Source organism: Drosophila virilis, chromosome 3, assembly GCF_030788295.1.
Source record: "Drosophila virilis strain 15010-1051.87 chromosome 3, Dvir_AGI_RSII-ME, whole genome shotgun sequence".
In the NCBI taxonomy this organism is placed as follows: Eukaryota; Metazoa; Arthropoda; class Insecta; order Diptera; family Drosophilidae; genus Drosophila; species Drosophila virilis.
The window spans coordinates 4,019,929-4,043,051 of NC_091545.1; the positions used below are offsets into that span (position 1 = coordinate 4,019,929).

The window sequence follows — 23,123 nt, forward strand, 5'->3', positions numbered from 1 at the left end:
TTTTGTTTTTTTCTAAAATTGGGCAGCTCTATTGGTGCCTTAATGGCGTTGCCATATGTCAAAAAAATTATATGCTATCTTTAAAATGGCTGTAAACCTAAAGCAAATGTTGTTGCTTTGTTCTAGCTTCAGGTTTGGAATCTTCTAATTGCCATTTTTTGCGATTACGAAGTGAAATATCTTCTGTGATCCTTTCATTGATGCTGTCTTTGTGGTCTAAAGTACTTAGGGTCAATTTTTACATTAATTTTATATTCATTTAATTTTGATCCAAATAATAATAATTCCTAAAAAGTTTTTACATTACATTTTCAAATAAATAGACTGTTTCTTGAGCAACAGGTTCGGTTTATGTTACATAAAACAATGTTTATCCCAGGCTCAAACCACTAGTTAAAACTGGTTTGTGGACTTGCTTCTTACAATTTTTCGATGCATACTCGAGTCTGATTACCTTAATATTGAAATATTGAAAAATAATTGAATAGTTTGTGGTACATAAAAAAGAAAACCCCAAGGCAAAGCAAATGTTGTACCCAATGATATTTTCCTCTACAATTCAAATTACGTTTCTTGCAATAATATTTTTATGGGACTCATTGCATGCCCGACTGGCGTTTCGTCTAATTAATGTTCAAATCGGCCCATGGTGACATACGTCAGATGATCCCTCCGCTCCACTTGCCCAGCAGCTGGTCTCCACTTCCTTATGAGGCTACTTGGCTCGTTAACATTTTTCCCACAGGCTGCCAGCAGCGAACCTGCTGCTGCTTCTCGCTTGGGTTTCTATTCAGATGCAGTGCCTGTTCCTGCATCTTATTTATTGCATATAAAGCGACACCTTCAACCGGCTGCAACCGAGGAGGAGCTGTCCTTCTCTCAAATGACGTCGTCAACGTCGCCTGAGCAACGTTTTGGCATAAATTAAGGAAGGGCATTTGCTGCTGCAACTGGACAATGCTCAGAGGGGAGCGGGGGAGGGGCGGTTAAAAGGGTTTGTGGACTTCAGTTTCTGTCAGCCGGTGTTTGCATTGCATTTTGTCACACGTTGCTGAAAGCGACGCCAATTTGTCTGAAATGTTTTGAATTCTAAAGCGTTGATAATGTGAGGGGGGGAGTTGTGGAGGGGAACTAAGCGGAACTAGATGGAAACGTGCTGCACGTGCTGAATACCGAATGCGGATGTGATGTAGCTCCTGCTGAAGCTGAGCTGTTTTGTGTTTGCACTCGGTGGGTCATTCGTTGAGTGGGTCGCCTGGCAACACCTCCAGCTATTTGGCTTGCTATTGTCTCTCTTTCTATGTGTGTGTGTGTGTGTGTGTGTGTGTGTGTGTGTGTGCGTGTGTGTTTGGCATTTGCCATTTGCCTCTTTCATATTCACACGAGCCAGCTCACAGGCCGCACTTTGAGTCAATCAACAATTGCTGCGCCAGCCACAATCACATTCACATTCGCATCCATTGGCATGGACATCTGCCACGGCCACAGGCAGCCGTGTGAATTATGCGCCGATAAAGCTGCCCCGTTTTGGGGGCCAGCTCGTTACCCATATTGTGTTGCAGCCGCCGCCAGAAAGCAAAACACCTGCTGCAGATGCCACAGTCTGTTTGTCCGTCCGTCCGTCCGTTTTGGCCCAGCTCACACATTGATCTTATCGCAAGGCGCGCGAGCACACACCCAAAATGAAAGAGTAAGGCCAAAAAAAAAAAAAAAATGAAGAAAAATGTGTTCTAATCAAGCGTGCTCGACTGGCTGATACCCTACGTCTTCGCTAGCCTGCTTCGCTTTGTGGATATACTGATGTGTTCAGCTCTTATAATCTACCAGTAGCAAGCTAAACAAACTAGGGCTATATATTTATATTTATCGAGTTCTGGGCAATCTGAGAAATTATCGATAAGTTGTTGCAAACGCTAAATGTGTGTGGTATATGGAACACTATAGATATTGCATCTCTATTATTATGCCCTTCTGGTAATGCTTATAAACTAGAGCTAGACATCGATATTAATCGATTATCGAGTTTTGACATAACTGGGAAGTTATCGATAACTGCAAGTAAGTTCGATATAAGCAAGGTGTATGGAAATCTACAATTCTGATCTTCTAATTGAGACATTCTTAAAGCAAAAATGGGGAGAATCAAAAACTATCGATTGTGGGGAAACGCAGCGAGTTATCGAGCAATCAAAATAAACTCGGTGTAGCTTTGGCCTATGAAATCCTACTAAATGGACACCTCCAGCTCGTTTTGTCTGAGAGACAGCTGCAGCTCACTTGCGCTGGCTGGTCAAGATTATATATACCCTCCCATCGATACAGGGTATATATATATATATATAGAGAGAGCGAAAGAAGAACCACGAGCATCAAAGGCAGAAGAACTCCTTTGAGCAGCGACTGCCGTGCTACGTAGCCTGCGTCTGGCGTTTGAATCCCGAGTTGAGTCTCTGCTTCTTATCTCTATGGGCTCCATGAACTGGATGCCTGTGCACGGCTGCTGATGCTGTTGCTGCTCCGGCTGCTGCCTTGGCCTTGGGCCTTGGCTTTAGCTTTGGCTATTTCTTTTTTCTTGGCCATTTATTTACATACATTTCTGTGCGCTTGCAACTGGCTCGAGTCAAGGGCCGCAGCTCGCCTTATTGTCTGGCCACGACGCGGACGCGGATGCGTACGACGATGTTGGCTGCTAATTTCGCCTTTTCACAGATTTCGCGTGGCTCCATTTGGTATTTTGTGTGGGTTGCGACTCAAGCAAAAATCTTTGCCAATCGTTGACTACACTTTCATATGGTTGTGTATTTAAGCTAGTTAAAAAAGCTTGCACAATGTTTAGATTGACTGTTAAATAAATAAATTTATAGCATATATCCAAGCAGATTTGTTAGAATCCAATTTTGAGTAGAGTTCAAATCTAGCCCGCTTTTTGTATATGAAAATATTTGGGAACTGCAATATTTTCAGTACGAAGGGCAGCTATGAATTAAATTTCTTGACAAGGTTTGAAGCACAAGCGAAACTTACTTCTTCATCAATCGAACTTAAAGGCCAGGTAGTTGCTCACGAGTCTGACTAACCTGCTATTCAATAGTGTATTGAGTCGTCGTTTTGTCTTACTTTGGGTTTTTCTTGTGTTCCTCACGTCCTGACTTGTGGGAGGTTCATGAAAAATTGAGCAAGTGCCGCACTTGCAATTTCAACAGCTCATCTGCCGCCGCTGAGCAAAACAATTTTGTTTCTTGGCAGCTGCCAGTTTGAGCCTCGCCCGTTTTTTCGTGGCAATATCTGAAATCCAGGGATTTACTTTTTTACTGCCTTTTTTTTTTTTTTTTTTTTGGAATTTTCGAACGCGCTGCGCTTAATTCTCAGTTGTCAGCAACGTCAACAACTATTCTTTTAAGAAATTTCTCTTCATAATTAAACATTTTATAAAGTTTTTTTTTTTTTTCCGAACGAAGAGAACAAAGAGTGCTCTTGCTTGGCATTCTCCTTGCATGGATGCTTCCAGTAAAGCCGTCTAATTGGTGAAAGACCACGAAGAACTACTTCTGTAATCATGTTCCTTTAATTCCATTGAGAACATATAACTATTGCTATAATTTGTTTATATTATATATATTTATTGTAATTTTTATTCTCATAAGTATGGGATATAAGCACCCGCATATTATTATTCACACTCGGATTCTCGTCTTATACTAACTTATACTAGAAAGAATACCAAAGAATTTTAAGAATTCCATATATATATTAAATTTATTCTGTAGTCAGCTTTATATACTTCACTTGTGTTTGGTTTTCCAGCTTTCGTCAAATATTTGTTGTATTCCAAAGCAATTTTCTTTGGAATTTTGTCAATGGCAAATCCCTCAATTCGGCCAAACTTCAATCAATTGAGACTTGGGCACAAATACCACAATACATCGGGCCATACAATTACTAAGCCCAGCTGGAGATTCAATATCCCCACGCTCCCCCCTCTCTGTCCCTTTCTCCCTCTCCCCCTGCTCCATTAGCATGTCAATGACCAGCTGCAAAGCTCTAGAGCTCACCTGCGGCAGATAAAGCTCCCAAGTGCGGCTGAGACTGAGGCTGTGCCATGAATTTGCAGATGATGTGCACTTTTTTATGCGGGCGGATAGGCTACACCCCCTTGGCTGCTCCTCGCCTCACCACCCCTCCATAGACCATCCCACGCAGTTGACAGTCTTTTGCACTTGCCCCGGCTCTAGTTGCAGTTGTTGTTTTTGGCTGTTGGGCAGGAAAAACATACAAAAGCGATTCATAGATTTCCGTTTTACTGCGCGTTGCAAAACAATGGCATTTTCATGTTGCACGTAAAATGCAACAACAACAACAACAACAATTCGTTGCACGATAGAACTTAAGTGCAATTTCATTTTTTCCCAATATTTTCTGCCATTGGCGCCCTTTTTTAAGTGTACCAAAAACAATGCGCAGGGCACACAAGAATTACGAGAAAATGTTAAAAAGAAAAAAGCGGAAGAAAGGAAAAATCAACTGATACGAGAGGCAGCCAAGTGCCTCAGGATAGCTATCACAAAACAATTTGTGATCTAATGGCATTGGAATGTTGCCATATATATACACCTACTTCTAGGTAGATAAGCATACAATTTATTGTCCTGGGCGGGTATAAATAGTCGTTGTTTACACCAATTGAGACACAGTTCTACTGAAGCTCTCAAGATGGTAAGTTGAGGAACTCCACTTTCCAGTGGAAGAATACTCTAATTGTTGTGTTCTTTTCCAAAGAATAAGCTACGACTTGTTGTTTTATTGGTTGCGCTGCTGAGCACTCAGGCAAGCATTATCAGAAAACCTGAGGTGCAGCAGCAAGCCAATGTGGTGTCTCAGGTGGCTGAGAATCCTGCGCAGCCAGTGCGATCGACAGTAGAGCAAGCCAGTGCGGTGATCCAGCCGGCTGAGAACCCTGTGCAGCCGTTACTGTCGAAGGTAGAGCAAGCCAATGTAGTCTCCCAGGTTGGGATTCCTGTGCAGCCGGCACGATCGACCTTGGAGCAAACCAATGTTGTCTCTCAGGTGGCTGGGATTCCTGTGCAGTCGGAACAATCGAAGGTAGAGCAAGCCAATGTAGTCTCCCAAGCAGCCGAGATTCCCGTGCAGTCCAAGAAGGAGGAGCAAACCAATGTTGTCTCCCAAGTAGCCGAGATTCCCCTGCAGTCGGCGCCGTCGAAGGAAGAGCAAGCAAATGTGGTGTCCCAACTGGCTGCTCAAGCCAATATAGTTGCCCAGGCGGTTGGAATTCCTCTTCAGCCGGTACGATCAACGGAAGAGCAAGCTAATGAGGTTATCCATCTAGCTGAGAATCCTGTGCAGCCGGAACAGTCGAAGGTTGAGCAAGCTAATAAGGTGTCCCACGTGGTTGGAATTCCTGTGCAGCCAGAACAGTCGAGGGTTGAGCAAGCCACTGTGGTCTCCCAGGAGGCTAAAAACCCTGAGCAGGCGGTACAGTCGAATGTAGAGCAAGCTAATAAGGTTATTCAGCTCGGTGAGAATCCTGCGCAAGCTAATGAAGTCTCCCAGGTGGCTGAGATTCCTCCACAGCCCGCACTGTCGCAGGTTTCCAATGCAGCTAATGTGGTAGCCCAAGATGTCCCGCAGATAGTGCATCAGCAGAAGCAGGAGGAGCCCAAGCTTTCCCATGTGGTTGCCATGGAAGTTAAGGCTCAGCAGGCGCAAGCGTCCAATGTGGTGCCCAAGGCAGCAGCTGCTCCAGTCCAGTCTCAGGCGCCAACAGTGGTTGCCACGGAGCAGCCAGAAGAAAAACCAGTTGCCAACAAGGAAACCCAAACAGTGCAGGAGCAAGCCACCAATGAAATCTCTAAGAACGAGATCCCGGAGCAAGTCGTAGTCAAAGTGGAGGGCACTGGCAATCCGGTTGTGAATAAGGCGCAAGCTGAAGGACGCACCAAATATGAACTCCAAGGTGGAGAGCATTATCCGGAGGAATTTTTCATTATTGATACGGATCCAGTTACGGCCAACAACACAAACACAACTGCCAAGCCGCCGAATAACACGCACATACACAACCATTCGCACGATCATCATTATATACAATACAAGCCGTCGCTGTTTCCGCTGCCGCCACCATTGTTCGCAGGATTTGTGCCACAGGGTTCGGGCTCAGGCTCTTACCATACCGACAACAAATACGACAATGGCAACGTGATCAACCCGGTGCCCCCATATGGAGGTGGAAATGTTCATCATTCGTATGGTAAGCCCGGCTACATTTCTCTACCTCTGCTGCCTATTCCCTTCTGGAAACCCCAAGGCGGTGGTCAAGGTGGTCAAGTCGTCAATTACACAGACCCACATCAGACGGAACAACTGTACAACAAAAAGCCCTACTATTACAATGGTGCTCCTTACTACGATCCCTCGGAGTTCTATATACATGAGCGTCGCGCACCCGAAGGTCAGGATCAACAACAAGGAGCACAAGGCGCACCGAATCAGCAGGCTCTTCAGCTCATTGGTCACATCTTTATATACAAAACACCCGAGACTGGACCAGCCCAGCCTAACCCAAAGCCAGCCGTACCCGTAGCAAGTGATGATAATACGAAGAAGTCTGAAGGTTCTCCCGTTAAAATCGATGAAAAAGTCGGCAGCTCTCAACTGCTGCTGCAGCCTGTTCTTTATGCTCCGACCAACAACAAGGAAGAGGGCGGCTTCAGTCCCAACCAGATCCATGAGATCTACCGGAGTCTCCACCTTGTGCAACCCTCCAGCCAGCAGCGCTCCCAGGCACCGGAGGCCAATGACGATAGCTCTGTGCTCTTTGCCGTCGAGATACCCAAGCCTATCTATCGCTTCTTCAAGTCCATCGCTGGCGTCTTCACCTACTAAACATCCTCTCAATCAGCCAATACGAAATCGACAATAACAAGCATCAAAAATCGAACCTATTTCTAGTTCTAAGTAGATTTTAAGTTAAGCGCTTCAGTAAAAACTTTCTGCTCACAAGAATAATTATGTGTATTCAATGGGTTAGGGGGGGCAGTCAAAGTTTATAAAAGGTATATTATGAATTGGATAATATTCCCTCATATAAAAATTATGTAAATGCAAAATGACAAAAAAGATAAGTTAAAAGATAAAATACTACCAATTAACAAATGAGAGGTTGACTCCCTCTCTAGGGTGTAGAAAACCAGAGAGAAATAGAGGGCAAGAGGTTGAGTTATAAGCATTGGAAAAGAGACATAGAGGCATAAGGATAGAAAGCGAAAGAAAAAGTTATATAAAGGTAGAGCGACATATAAAAAGGAAGGAACAGAGTACGGAAGATAATTGGGACAGTCAAAGTAGAGGCCTAGGAGTTTCTAGAAGTAAAGTAAATGGGAATGATCATAAAGTATTGAGGATGAAAAAGAGAAATGGTGTAATGGAGAAGAGTGTAAAAGAAAGAGAGAGAGAGAGAGAGGAGAAGAAGAGAGTTGTTAAGCAAAAGAAAACGAGAGAGAGTGGAGAGTGAAAGAAAATCTGATAGAAAGCGAGAGTGTGCTAGAGAGTGGAAGAAAGTATTATAATAAGAGACAGAGTGTGTTCTAGGAAGCGTGTGTCATATATAGGAGCAGAGCTATTCATCCAATCAATCTACACACATTTTAAGCTCAAATCTGAGCCGTAATGTGCTGTTGAATTTTCTAGATACGTTTCTTTTCATTGCCCTTTTACCATTTTACATATCTGCCACGAAATATGAAATGTATTCGTTAACATTTTAATCCCAAAAAACGAATGCACAAACTGGTTTGGCATTATGCAAAATCATATCAAAATTGTAATTCAGCTGTGTCCTACCTGAAAGTTTATTTTGTGTGTTTATTTTTTATGATATCTCATAGGGATGATGTGTTCTTGTTGGCATTTGCCATTTTAATGAATACATAATTAGTCTTTTTGCCAGCAAGCATTCATCGTTGCACACACTCACCAGCAGCTGCTCTTGTGCACCTGTTCAAAATTCATTCATATATGAATTTTCATGCAACATGCAACAGCACGTTGAGTTTATCAAAGTCTTTCTGTGTGTTTGTGTGTGTGGGCTTTCAGTTATCTGTGTCCGTTTGGAGGACTCCACATTGCTTATTGGTTCATTTTATGCTCTTCTCATGCAATATTGAGATAATGTTTGCCCGGGCTCATAATTGCAAGGATTACGTTGGCTCATAATGTACGCCGGAGCCAGACTCGGAGCCGGAGCTCTGCTCTGTTTGCATTTCACTTGCAACGAGGGGGAAAGGGGGGATTGGGGATCGGAAAATTGCTATTTGCTGATAGCGTTTATTTAATATTTAATTGATTTTATGCCCAAGCGATTTTTCCATTAGCCTGACACACAATCCCAATTCCGACAGCCATACGGCTACCTGAACGGACGCTTGCCTTATACCTAGGCGTGAGGGAATGTGTGGCCATCCGGCGAGGCTTATCTGATTACTTTGTTGCTTGGCATAATTAATGCAGCAATTTTAATGCTGGAGAGCGGCTACAGTTTTAAACTGCATATTGAGATACGTTAATGCATTAATAAGCCATTTTCCATTATAATTCGCAAGCAGTTTAAGCGCATTTGGTATTAGGTTGGAAGCAAGAATCTGACTATTACATTTGCTGTGGTTAACTGTGTATTTTTATGAAAACAATTTCTCGTCCTTCTCCTACCTTCACTCCCAGTGCCATAATCGAGTGGAACAATGCATGCCACAGCTTCCATGTGGTCGCTGACCACATGAACCACTAAACAAGCGTCATGCCACATCATCATCATCAGCATCCAGATGCTCATCAGCATTTGGATGTTGTGCGCTGGCCAACATCACGTATACGCAATGTGCTTTTTGTGATTTTACTCAAGCGCAAGCCTTTAAAGGGTATCTGAAGGGAAATTGAAGCTCGTAAGCCGCAGCCTTGCAGGACTTTTTAAGCAAAAAGTTTATTACCCCAAAGGAGCTGCGGAAGCAGCCCATAAATATATCATGAAATCAAAAACTTTGCCACAACTTTTGCCGCCGGAGCTCCTTTGACAGAGCGTGTGTTCCCTTTGATTGCTGGGACACCCACAGAACCCAATGCTGCCCCACATCCCCCGCCCACTCTGCCAATAACTTGCGTGTAAACGTGCTGTGCAACAAGGACTGCTCGACTGAAAGCTGAGTAATGCGCTTCCGTTTCCGTCTTGCCATTTGCCCAGCTCTCCACATGACGCTCTGGCTGAGCACTTTTCGACACAATTCAGGCTGCCTGCCGCCTGCCTTTGGAGTCTGGACTCAATTCAATAAAAGTTGTGTCCATTTAATTTAAAATTCTCTCTCCCACTCGCACACTTCTCAGCCCCAATTCTGGGCCCTGCTCCTTTGCAAATTAATGGCGTTAAAATTAGTGCCATAGACAAATTCCGCACTTGGCACCTGTCCGGTGAAAAGTTTACCTTTTCTTTTTCTTTATTTTGTTACCAGTTTATTTGGTTGTCACTTTGTGGAAAATTATGCCCAACCACCGTTGGGGATGGCGACACGTGTAACTGTAACTCCAAGTGGCTGGGCAGCCTCTCAGAAAACTTTTACATTGAGAGCCAACTTAAAGTTGTGCATTTTGCTAAATTTTACAAAACTTATTTGTCTTATTTCTCGTTTTACAGAACTGCCCATTGGCACTCGGGAGCGTCGCTTTTTTGGCATTTTACGCGCCGGCAAACGCAAGAACGGTAAGTGGAAAAATACAAAATACAACATAGAACCCTAATGAAACCAATTAGGCAAACAGCCAGCCATACAAATTGTGGCGCTGAGCATCACAAAATGAAATATCAAAGGGCTAGACAAAGGGTAAACAAGCTGCTGCACAGCTTCGGTATCCAATTCAATTACAAAATGTACCATATAACGAGAAAGCGATCCGAATTCAACGAATTTTGCATGCTCTGTAGCTAAAAGCAAATCGAGTGTTGGGGTATGTTTGATATTTTCTTATATAAATCTAGGCTGAAATATTCTGAAGACTTCTCAATATCAATGTCAGTGTTGAGTAAAGCCGTGAATAGGGCTGGATAAGGCTTAGAAAAAAGCTTGAAGAGTCCAGGTATGTTCTGCTATGAACTTATTCAGTTCTGAAAATTTCCAATTTTTGTACAATTTCTTAGTTTTTTTTTTGCTAATATGAATTTCCTTGACCGTAAATGCCAGTGTTGCAAAATGTCGGAAATATTACTTGAAACGCATCATCGAACTCTGAACTGAAGTTTTCTCTGAAGCCTGGTGCAAGTTTCTCTTCAAGTTTTGCAACTCGCATCCATTTCTTTGAAGTGTTTGCCAGTTCGGGCAGCCCAACTGGACTCCCCGAAATGCTTCACCTGTCCAGGGTAAAACAAAATTTGAAGTAGTCAATTGAAATTGTGCCAGTTTGAAGGCAGGTGGGTGACGACAACAGGGTGGGCTTTGCTGAACACAAAAGCCATTTACCAAAATCAATAGATTTATTCTGGACCGCAGCCCTGGAAACTGAATGCGGAGTTCTGGGCACAGTTCTGAGGCCAACAACTGGCATACAAATTGGGGCTTAGCAGCTCAAAAGATACTTTTACATCGGGGAAATAAAAGCATTTTCCTGCCTACCTCCCTTTCCTACCTTCCTCCAGCTGCCTTTCTCTCTTCCTCTAAGCTGGCCATTTGATTCGGCCAAATTGTTGTGCGCTTTGTGGCCAGGACTTAGGCAAATATGTGTACGCAAAGGCTTAACAATTTTAATAACTGTTCGCATTGAGGAACCAAGGCCCAGGCTCAACTCATCAGGGCGAGCGTCTCGCCGCTGTCTCGCCACGTGGAGTCAGCCCCTCCACGTGCCACAAGTGGATTATCGGCTGGTTCTCTGGCTGGGCTTAGGCATCATTACAGTCTAAATGCCTTTAAATGGCCACATTCATATCAATTGCAGCTCAAGCTGGCGCCAGGCCCACCCGTGGAGCCAACCAGGCAGACGCATTCATCATGCCGCCTATCCTTTCCAACCTGTGCCCCCTCTCGTTCCTGACACCCTGTCGTCTTCAATTAAACGCAAATTATTCTGCGCTCAGCGAGCGGCACCTGTCCGGGTCGCCCATTTGGCCAGTGATCAATCCAACTTATGTCAGACGCGGCTGATGCTGCTGCTGCTCCACTTCAAATTAAGTCCCGGGCCATGCGGCTGCTGACATTTTAAATTGATTATGGGTCATGTCCGGCGGGGCTAATGGGCATATTATATTCAGTAGCTAAACGTCAGGTTGCAAGTCAATTGATGTTGCATAATCAGAAGGATTAACTTGCAAATTTAAGTCTAAACATGCTTCTGCATTTAAGGCTCTTTGTAAGCGTATATGCTGTGTCAGTAGAAGTCGCATTGATGTCTACTGGACTTGTACTGTAACTAGAAGTTCCATGAGCACAATCGTATTTTCCCAAAATATTCATTAAGGTATTTTGAATTGTCATAGAGTGCTACTTAAAAACTACATAAGGTGATTTGTATTTTCTCAAAGTATTTATCGAAAAGCTGTACTTAAATAAGTTTGAAAGTTTGTTCCAAAACATTTTAATCTTCTGAAATAGAATTTCTCATATTATAACTTTTCATTACTTTTTGTTCTTTCGTATTCCGTCTTACAATATAACTCCTAATATATTTATTTATTGTTTAATGATACTCCCAATTATACTCCTAATTCTCTTCTTATTCCTAATAGGACTCCTTATTTAAGTCCTAATTCTTTTCGAGTTTCTCATAGTATTCCGTATTTTACTCCTAATTCTTATCAAATTCGTAAAAATACTATGTTTTTCTTCTGCTTCTTTTCATAGTCCGCATAGTAATCTTTATTAACTCCTAATTCATTTCGAATTCCGAAAAGTACTCCTAATTTGTTGTTGAACCCCAAATACAACTTCTAATTCTGTATTGTATCTTTGAATTACCCCCAATTTGACTTCTTAGAGTATTTCCTATCGTCTTCCCAGTCCTATTCATATTTTATTCTTTGCCTTTTGTCACATTTAATTGTCCACTAAAATATGCCATGGTCTCGGCTCAAGAGAGAGCTAGCTAGAGAGCTATGCAAATGCTTTAAGCTAAGGTTCAAGTGCGCGACTCACCGCAGCCATGAGTGTCTTCCCCTGCCCTTTCTCCATACCCCAGCGGTATCTCAAATTACAACAAAGAACAAAACCAAACTAAACAAAAAGCACAGAAACAGACGCCAAATCCGAATCGGATTTCGATTTCGACGGCGACTACGAGACAACTTCATAGCTGGCATTTCTACCATTGCCAGACGAAGGCAACGGGGCGAGGCAGAAGTTGGAGGAGAAGGAGGAGGAGAACATGGTCGAGGATGTCGACATGGCTTCAACAATTTTGTAATTACTTTGAGCCGCATGCAAATGCAACGACAACTTCTCAGTTGGTAGTTGGATAATTTCTCTGGGATTGGGTTGGGGATTGGGATGCTGGAGAGCGAGCTGTTAGCTGTGGGCGGCTGGAATTTTATAATTAATCGGCAACGTTTTTCACACGACTTTATTCACAACCAGGCATCCCTGACATCAATGAACTCGTCCCGCTCCTCCGCATAGTCGGTGGCCACCGCCTCCTCCTGGTCTTGGCGCGCATAGTGATTGAATAGCATGTCCCGATGCGATGGCATCAATTTGCCGCTCTCGCAGCCATGCCGGTCCTCATACGTGATCTCGCCCAGGCCCATGCCGTGACTCTGGCCGTGACTGTGACTGTGACTCTGGCCGTGACTTCCATGACCCATGCTGATGCCGCCAACGCCGCCGTGTCCATGGCCGCCGCCGTGTCCACCTTCGCCGGAGAAACCCACCACCTTGTAGACAGTCTGCTTAATGCCGCCGGCGCTGCCGCCGCCAGAGCCATGCAGCACCTTGTACACGGTGTGGGTGTGATGATGCGTCTTCATCTTGACGGGCACGTGGATTACCAGCCGGCGACTGGTGATGCGACGCGCCTGCAGCATGGTGGCCGTCAGCAGCAGCAGAGCCAGAAGATTGCTCGCTTTCAAAGGCGGCGCCGAGAGCTGAGAGAGGAGAGCGAGAAGGCGAGAGTAATTTGAAATTAGTTGGTTGAAGTACAAAGAGAATCTTTGATTCTAGACTTCAAGGCGAATTCCATTGGCAGAATGTTTTCTACATTTCTGATATTTTTTAGTATTTCGTTAGACCTTTTACTAAAACTTTCGATTGATTGAATATTTGATAATTATTCAACCAATTTTAATTCAATATCAAATATTGTAATAATTATTCATTACAATTGAAATGATCACAAGAATGTTGCCTACATTTCTGATATGTTGATTGGTTGAATGTGTGTAATTGCATATTTATTTATTCATATAAATTCATCAGCAATTATTGAAATAATTATTCAGAACAATGGAAATGATGACAGGAATGTTAGTGCTTGACAGTGGAACCCATGAATGACATTCGTTCGACACTTTTATGCAAAAAATACATTCCAAATGACAAGACAATTGGTCAATGGAATCAATGAATGACATTCACTTTAAACTATATTAAGTTGCATAGTTTGCTTTAGTTTTTATTTCACTCATCATTCAAAATGACAGATATGTTTGTAATTCCACTGGCTGAATGACATTCACCTCATCTTAAATGCTTAAATATGTCTGTAAATCCTTTCAGATCAACTTCATAAATAATTTTCTGATCTTATTCAAGAGTTATTTGCTATTCACTTCGTTCATTCACTGCACTCACTAATTATTCACACAACACTCACATGTGTCATTTTGGTTTTGGCTTGTGTTGTTGTTGTTTAATCCTTGGCTGCGGGCTGCTTGCCACCGTTTGTGGCACGTTCGCTTTTCGCACTGTCTGGGCGGGCTGGCGGCTGGCGAGCTTTTATATTGGCCGTGATTGGGCCCAGGTTCAGGGCACCGTGGTGCAGCATGTGGTGCACAGCCAAGTTATTAACGAGTGTCGATTGCATTTGATGTGGCCGCTGCTGCAGCAGCCTGCCGCTGTGCCTGCCACATTTGCATGCCACACATTACCCGCATTACGTGTATTTAATTATGATTAAACAAGTTGTTGCCGCGCTTGTTATCGGCCGGGGGGAGTCGGGTGGGCGTGGCTGTTGGCTGTTGGCTGCTCACTCGTGCGCTCCACAAGAGGTGGCAACAATTGAACAATTTTCGCCACAGCTTCTCGCCTCGCCATCTGCGGCATGCAAAAACGGAAGCAGTCTCCACCAGGCGCCCCTTTGCGCAAATGCCAATCATTCAACCAAAAATAACTAAATCCATAGTCAAATATAAATACTGTATGTCATCGACTCGGCAATCGTACAGCATGCAACATTTCTATTTTATGCAACTGCTGCGAAATGCGGAAAATGCGACACAGTTTTTTTTTATATTTCTTTGCCACTTAATTATTGTCTTATAATTATTATGCTTAGCTCAAATTACATATCTCATATGATATATGCATGTAATCTTTAAGTGGCGGGCTTTGATTGTGTTGATTATGACATTATTGTCATATCTTAAGTTCACACACATTTCAGATTCTCAGAATATGTTTAAAGAGAGAAAGAAGCTTTTGACTCCATTCTTTAATTTAACCTTAATAAGTTCTCTTGACTATGCTATACAGAAGTAAAAACTCGGTGTTTACAATCCGATCTTTCGTAAACTTTCAGATTACTTAATTATGTTATATACAAAGGCAAGGCAGAGCTTTGTAGAGTTTTTTTTCTATGCAACGGAAAACGAAAAATGAAATATTCCTAATCGATGTGTACTATACAAGAACTTACATACAAAATTTGGTGTTCTAACTCTTATAATCTTCGAGATATAGTCATAAAATCGATATTTTTAAAATCAGGAGGAAAAATGAGAAGCTCGTTCTGTGTACATTTTACAATAACTTGTATTCCAAATATTTTCTCTGGCTTTTATAGTTTACAAAATCCATGTGTTCCGAGAGACAGGCTGGACTTATCTAGCTCGTTCTGATTCCGCAACATCTCTCTTTTCCCGAGCATCATTCCCTTTCTTTAATCTAGTTTCCAGTTTCATCTTCCATCTCTTGTTTGTCTGTCTGTCGGTATTTATAATTTTGCAAATACAAATTCAGATTTTAAGCGTTAAATTCTAAACCTTTCCACATACCTTATAGAGTCGAATACTAGACTTTGTTCTGCCCGTAACTTAAGTAAGATACATACTTCCGTTGAAGTGCGCTCTTCCGATAAAGTAACACTGAAATAAGCCTCATTTATTGGATTAATTAAAGTTTGAGCCCTATCAAAACTCTGCTCTGCAATATTCTGCCAAATCCTCGAAAAACTGTCATTCTCATACCTCCAACTTTCAACTTAGTATAATAGTTCAGTTTACATGCGCTGGTTTATGTGCATTTAATAACCCGGCTCGAGATGTGCGCGGCCATAAAAGTGAATATCCTTTGAGATATGCTATGCCAGCTAATGAAACGAAAGTTCTTCTTTTTTTTTGGCCCAAAATAAACTGCAGCACTTGGCAATAAGTAAACGCGAAATGCGTTCTGCAGAACGTGCCCCATTCATTCTATAACTTTATGGGCAATCAGCCGCACTCTAATTGTCCAAAAACATGCATTGGGGTCGGAGGTTAGCCTGCCTCAATGCTAAAATGTTTGTCCGGGCGTAGTTATAATTTTGATCAACTTTTATAAGCTCGGGCGGGGGGTGATGGGCGGTGGATGATGCGAAGGTGGAATATGCTGCATGTGGCAGCTAACAGCTGCACGAGTTGTAAGTTTGCCGTTGTTGTTGTTCTCGTTGATGTTGCCTGTGCCTAGTCATAAACTGCATGCGAAATAGCCAAAAAGCACACACTAAATACACACGCACACACGCGCACACCCCGGCGGAGGTGTACGGCAGCAAAAAGTTGCTCATTTACAGCACGAGTCGCGTGTGGGCGTGGCTGGGGGCAGCGTTCGGGCTGCTGGCTAATAAAACGAGGCGCTGACAAGCCGCAGCAGCAGGCAAACCAGCGAAAAGTACAACCCCAAAAGAGCCTAAAAGCCTAAAGCCCCTAACCGGGCCGTAAATCCAGAAGCTGCGCCGCATTTACTAGCAACTATTCCCCTCACCAGCCGCACCCCAACCTCCTACCCCTAAGTAGACTCGTAAATTTTAGGAAATTACAACATGAAAGTCCCAGCGAGGACAGCGACTCGACTCTAAATTAAATAAAAATGGGAGCTGGGCACGTTCGACCGACCAGAGTTTGGCTTTGTGGTGGGTCAAAAGTTTCTGCACCTGTTGGCCAATTGTGAGAAGGAGGGATGGCGGCAGGGGCTAGGGCAATCACAAGTTGGCGTTAATTAAAGCCATAACAAAAGCAGGTTCCATTTAGTTGCTCGCCAGGCTGCCAGAACAGAGCCTCGCTCTGGATCGGAAGACGCGCGCAGATTTGTGGGCAGAGAAAAGTTTTGCGCCATGCGCTTCAGATTTATGCCAAGCTAAAGCACTTGATGGCCAAGTAGTTGGCATATAATGGCCCCATTATTGGAGTTTCGGAAAGTGCCTTAACAAATGGGTTACACTTCATGCTCGCTATAGAAAAGAGAGAGAGAGAGTTGGGACGCAAATGGGAATAAAGTTCAGGCCAAATTTGCTGCAAGTGGCAAGCAGACTTGCAGCGGGATTGAGGTACAAACAAAATTTACACAAATTTGATAAAGGTGGATTTATGAGGCATAAATTTGTATATTTCCGAATAGGGTGTCAATAAGTCTGTGACTGAACAAGGGAGTGTTATCTGGCGACCCATAAGTGATATATATTTTCTCCTAATTATATTTCACATATTGAAAATGGTGTTAATAAGTCTGTGTAGTTATCCGGCGTTTATAAAAACTTATTTTATGTTATAATAAATATTAACTTAAATGTTCTTAAATTCAATCAAATTGAAAGTTATTTGCGTAGCTCCCTGTTTCGAATTCTACAGAGTGTGCGGTTCACTCGAAGAAAATTATATTATTAAAATGATTAAATTGAATCAAGTTTTAATATGCTTTTTACGCTTTGATATAAAAAGTATTTCAGTTAAATCTGGGATCTACGTAATTTACCCAGAAGCCAGCTCAGCTTTATCTCAGCCGAATCTCTACTCCAGAGAGAGAGAGAGAGCGAGCGAGCTTGGAATTCCCCTTCGCTGCCTGCAGTCAAATGTTGTGCACATCAGCTGCCCGTCAATGCCACCTGTGTATGGCTTGGCCCACCTGGTGGCCAGCCGCCACCCAACCACAGCCAGAACCCACCTATCCACAATCTTGAAAGCGTGCCGTAGAATCTATTCATCTGTGTGTGTGTGCGTGTGTGTGTTTGTGTGTGCTTCACAGTTTTTGGCCTGAAGGTGCGCGGGCAATAAATTTCGATAGCATAATTTGTAAATTGTTATAACCCGGTGAAATTACCATGAAATCTTTCACAAAAGCATTACAAAATCTGCCACTTCGGACGCATCTCGAAGGCAACCAGTTCCAGTTTCAGCTCCCTGCAACGCCCCGCCCCGCTCCGCCCCGCCTGAATCCTCCAGGGCGCGCTACATAAAGCCTTATGGTATTTGACTCTAACAATAATGCGCGTTGGTTTCGCCATGTTAGCCATGAAAAGGAGGCTCCAAAATCGGCTTCAGCTTCTTCCTGCTTGGGTGGGCCTGGTGGGCTGTTGGGAGAGGTGGGCGTGGCTCAGGTTACGCATCGTTGCATAGTTGATTTTTTTTTTTTTTTTGCTGTAATGCGGCGATTAGTTTTTATGCTCAACCATTTGAATTTTCCATTCGATATGCAACAAAAATAAAACAAAATGGATAATGGCAAATTGCAAAATGAATTCCAAATTCCGCTCCTAATTATCAGTGCCACGCCCCAGTACATGGCCCCTCCCATGCTTCAGTTCCCGCCCCCGCCCTGCCTCGACAAATTGAAAGGCTCTCCGCTGCTTATCTGGCTTCTTATCATGGCTGCGGCCACTGCCTCGTCTTTCGGCCATAAATCAACAGCCAATTACAATAAAAATTTATCATGCACAATAAAAAATGCGTCCCAGACGTAGAAATAATTTACATGGCGCATTTTTCACATTTCTCAAGCGCTCCAATTGGAATTTATAACAATGTCCCCAAAGGGACGCGGTTTTGCTTCTATCTTCATTTCTTTTTTTTTTTTTTTTGACTATTCACCAACAATGAATTTTTAATAAAGCACGCCAAGACAGGGTCGTGGCTATGTGGTATTGTTATAGGGTATAGGTATATACATAAATATCTATATTAGAATGAAGCATAACTTCTATGCAGGCCAATTCTCGCTGGCTAATACGTTTTTGTCTTTGCCCGCTTTGAGTTAACTGACTAAATTTTAGTCGAAATTCATGTCAAAATCTTACCCCTTAGATTCGTATAAAGACATAATTTCCCAATCACATAACTCGGTCAAATCTCATCAGATTTTCGCGTGGTTTGGCTTTTTATGCCTAGTTTTCCCTCTTAAATAATCTGGCATTTAAATCTGACTACGTAAATTTTAGTCGAAATTCATGTCAAAATCTTACCCCTTAGATTCGTATATAGACATAGGTCATAATTTCCCAATCCCATAACTCGGTCAAATTTCATCAGATTTTCACGAGGTTTGGCTTTTTATGCATAGTTTTCCCTCTTAAATAAACTGGCATTTAAATCTGACTACGTAAATTTTAGTCGAAATTCATGTCAAAATCTTCCCCTTAGATTCGTATATAGGCATAGGTCATAATTTCCCAATTCCATAACTCGGTCAAATTTTATCATATTTTCACGTGGTTTGGCTTTTTATGCCTAATTTTCCGTCTTAAATAATCTGGCATTTAAATCTGACTACGTAAATTTTAGTCGAAATTCATGTCACAATCTTACCCCTTTGATTCGTATATAGACATAGGTCATAATTTCCCAATCCCATAACTCGGTCAAATCTCATCAGATTTTCGCGTGGTTTGGCTTTTTATGCCTAGTTTTCCCTCTTAAATAATCTGGCATTTAAATCTGACTACGTAAATTTTAGTCGAATTTCATGTCAAAATCTTACCCCTTAGATTTGTATATAGACATAGGTCATAATTTCCCAATCCCATAACTCGGTCAAATTTCATCAGATTTTCACGAGGTTTGACTTTTTATGCATAGTTTTCCCTCTTAAATAAACTGGAATTTAAATCTGACTACGTAAATTTTCGTCGAAATTCATGTCAAAATCTTACCCCTTAGATTCGTATATAGGCATAGGTCATAATTTCCCAATCCCATAACTCGGTCAAATTTTATCATATTTTCACGAGGTTTGACTTTTTATGCATAGTTTTCCCTCTTAAATAAACTGGCATTTAAATCTGACTACGTAAATTTTAGTCGAAATTCATGTCAAAATCTTACCCCTTAGATTCGTAAAAAGACATAGGTCATAATTTCCCAATCCCATAACTCGGTCAAATTTCATCAGATTTTCACGAGGTTTGACTTTTTATGCATAGTTTTCCCTCTTAAATAAACTGGCATTTAAATCTGACTACGTAAATTTTAGTCGAAATTCATGTCAAAATCTTACCCCTTAGATTCGTATATAGGCATAGGTCATAATTTCCCAATCCCATAACTCGGTCAAATCTCATCAGATTTTCGCGTGGTTTGGCTTTTTATGCCTAGTTTTCCCTCTTAAATAATCTGGCATTTAAATCTGACGACGTAAATTTTAGTCGAAATTCATGTCAAAATCTTACCCCTTAGATTCGTATATAGACATAGGTCATAATTTCCCAATCCCATAACTCGGTCAAATTTCATCAGATTTTCACGAGGTTTGGCTTTTTATGCATAGTTTTCCCTCTTAAATAAACTGGCATTTAAATCTGACTACGTAAATTTTAGTCGAAATTCATGTCAAAATCTTACCCCTTAGATTCGTATATAGGCATAGGTCATAATTTCCCAATCCCATAACTCGGTCAAATTTTATCATATTTTCACGAGGTTTGACTTTTTATGCATAGTTTTCCCTCTTAAATAAACTGGCATTTAAATCTGACTACGTAAATTTTAGTCGAAATTCATGTCAAAATCTTACCCCTTAGATTCGTATAAAGACATAGGTCATAATTTCCCAATCCCATAACTCGGTCAAATTTCATCAGTTTTCACGAGGTTTGACTTTTTATGCCTAGTTTTCCCTCTTAAATAAACTGGCATTTAAATCTGACTACGTAAATTTTAGTCGAAATTCATGTCAAAATCTTACCCCTTAGATTCGTATATAGGCATAGGTCATAATCTCCCAATCCCATAACTCGGTCAAATCTCATCAGATTTTCGCGTGGTTTGGCTTTTTATGCCTAGTTTTCCCTCTTAAATAATCTGGCATTTAAATCTGACTACGTAAATTTTAGTCGAAATTCATGTCAAAATCTTACCCCTTAGATTCGTATATAGACATAGGTCATAATTTCCCAATCCCATAACTCGGTCAAATTTCATCAGATTTTCACGAGGTTTGGCTTTTTATGCATAGTTGTCCCTCTTAAATAAACTGGCATTTAAATCTGACTACGTAAATTTTAGTCGAAATTCATGTCAAAATCTTACCCCTTAGATTCGTATATAGGCATAGGTCATAATTTCCCAATCCCATAACTCGGTCAAATTTTATCATATTTTCACGAGGTTTGACTTTTTATGCATAGTTTTCCCTCTTAAATAAACTGGCATTTAAATCTGACTACGTAAATTTTAGTCGAAATTCATGTCAAAATCTTACCCCTTAGATTCGTATATAGACATAGGTCATAATTTCCCAATCCCATAACTCGGTCAAATCTCAACAGATTTTCGCGTGGTTTGGCTTTTTATGCCTAGTTTTCCCTCTAAAATAATCTGGCATTTAAATCTGACTACGTAAATTTTAGTCGAAATTCATGTCAAAATCTTACCCCTTTGATTCGTATATAGACATAGGTCATAATTTCCCAATCCCATAACTCGGTCTAATCTCATCAGATTTTCGCGTGGTTTGGCTTTTTATGCCTAGTTTTCCCTCTTAAATAATCTGGCATTTAAATCTGACTACGTAAATTTTAGTCGAAATTCAAGTCAAAATCTTACCCCTTAGATTCGTATATAGACAAAGGTCATAATTTCCCAATCCCATAACTCGGTCAAATTTCATCAGATTTTCACGAGGTTTGGCTTTTTATGCCTAGTTTTCCCTCTTAAATAAACTGGCATTTAAATCTGACTACGTAAATTTTAGTCGAAATTCATGTCAAAATCTTACCCCTTAGATTCGTATATAGACATAGGTCATAATTTCCCAATCCCATAACTCGGTCAAATTTCATCAGATTTTCACGATGTTTGGCTTTTTATGCATAGTTTTCCCTCTTAAATAAACTGGCATTTAAATCTGACTACGTAAATTTTAGTCGAAATTCATGTCAAAATCTTACCCCTTAGATTCGTATATAGGCATAGGTCATAATTTCCCAATCCCATAACTCGGTCAAATTTTATCATATTTTCACGAGGTTTGACTTTTTATGCATAGTTTTCCCTCTTAAATAAACTGGCATTTAAATCTGACTACGTAAATTTTAGTCGAAATTCATGTCAAAATCTTACCCCTTAGATTCGTATAAAGACAGGTCATAATTTCCCAATCCCATAACTCGGTCAAATTTCATCAGATTTTCACGAGGTTTGACTTTTTATGCATAGTTTTCCCTCTTAAATAAACTGGCATTTAAATCTGACTACGTAAATTTTAGTCGAAATTCATGTCAAAATCTTACCCCTTAGATTCGTATATAGGCATAGGTCATAATTTCCCAATCCCATAACTCGGTCAAATTTTATCATATTTTCACGAGGTTTGACTTTTTATGCATAGTTTTCCCTCTTAAATAAACTGGCATTTAAATCTGACTACGTAAATTTTAATCGAAATTCATGTCAAAATCTTACCCCTTAGATTCGTATATAGGCATAGGTCATAATTTCCCAATCCCATAACTCGGTCAAATTTTATCATATTTTCACGAGGTTTGGCTTTTTATGCCTAGTTTTCCCTCTTAAATAATCTCGCATTTAAATCTGACTACGTAAATTTTAGTCGAAATTCAAGTCAAAATCTTACCCCTTAGATTCGTATATAGACATAGGTCATAATTTCCCAATCCCATAACTCGGTCAAATCTCATCAGATTTTCGCGTGGTTTGGCTTTTTATGCCTAGTTTTCCCTCTTAAATAATCTGGCATTTAAATCTGACTACGTAAATTTTAGTCGAAATTCATGTCAAAATCTTACCCCTTAGATTCGTATATAGGCATAGGTCATAATTTCCCAATCCCATAACTCGGTCAAATTTCATCAGATTTTCACGAGGTTTGGCTCTTTATGCATAGTTTTCCCTCTTAAATAATCTGGCATTTAAATCTGACTACGTAAATTTTAGTCGAAATTCATGTCAAAATCTTACCCCTTTGATTCGTATATAGACATAGGTCATAATTTCCCAATCCCATAACTCGGTCAAATCTCATCAGATTTTCGCGTGGTTTGGCTTTTTATGCCTAGTTTTCCCTCTTAAATAATCTGGCATTTAAATCTGACTACGTAAATTTTAGTCGAAATTCAAGTCAAAATCTTACCCCTTAGATTCGTATATAGACAAAGGTCATAATTTCCCAATCCCATAACTCGGTCAAATTTCATCAGATTTTCACGAGGTTTGGCTTTTTATGCCTAGTTTTCCCTCTTAAATAAACTGGCATTTAAATCTGACTACGTAAATTTTAGTCGAAATTCATGTCAAAATCTTACCCCTTAGATTCGTATATAGACATAGGTCATAATTTCCCAATCCCATAACTCGGTCAAATTTCATCAGATTTTCACGAGGTTTGACTTTTTATGCATAGTTTTCCCTCTTAAATAAACTGACATTTAAATCTGACTAC

General features: G+C 41.1%; 3 protein-coding genes across 6 annotated transcripts in view; 2 read left to right on the forward strand and 1 right to left on the reverse strand.

Annotated features, from left to right (window-relative positions):
- Positions 1–23,123, forward strand: part of LOC6624505 (uncharacterized) — a 67,554-nt gene that overhangs the window by 29,353 nt on the left and 15,078 nt on the right. For all 4 annotated transcript variants that reach the window (XM_032434996.2, XM_032434997.2, XM_032434998.2 and 1 more), the window contains one exon: positions 9,698–9,763. In XM_032434996.2, the coding sequence (XP_032290887.1) occupies positions 9,698–9,763 (66 nt within the window). The remainder of the gene's footprint in view (positions 1–9,697; positions 9,764–23,123) is intronic.
- On the forward strand, positions 4,608–7,023 carry LOC138911110 (uncharacterized). Its single transcript, XM_070208392.1, has 2 exons — positions 4,608–4,713; positions 4,777–7,023. Exons 1-2 carry the CDS (start codon positions 4,711–4,713, stop codon positions 6,898–6,900), a joined length of 2,127 nt encoding a protein of 708 aa, XP_070064493.1. The 5' UTR covers positions 4,608–4,710; the 3' UTR covers positions 6,901–7,023.
- On the reverse strand, positions 11,642–14,012 carry LOC6624130 (uncharacterized). The gene is made up of 2 exons (XM_070208185.1): positions 13,855–14,012; positions 11,642–13,126 (listed from the first exon to the last, which is right to left on the reverse strand). The coding sequence occupies exons 1-2, from the start codon at positions 13,861–13,863 to the stop codon at positions 12,611–12,613; spliced, it is 525 nt and encodes a 174-aa protein (XP_070064286.1). The 5' UTR covers positions 13,864–14,012; the 3' UTR covers positions 11,642–12,610.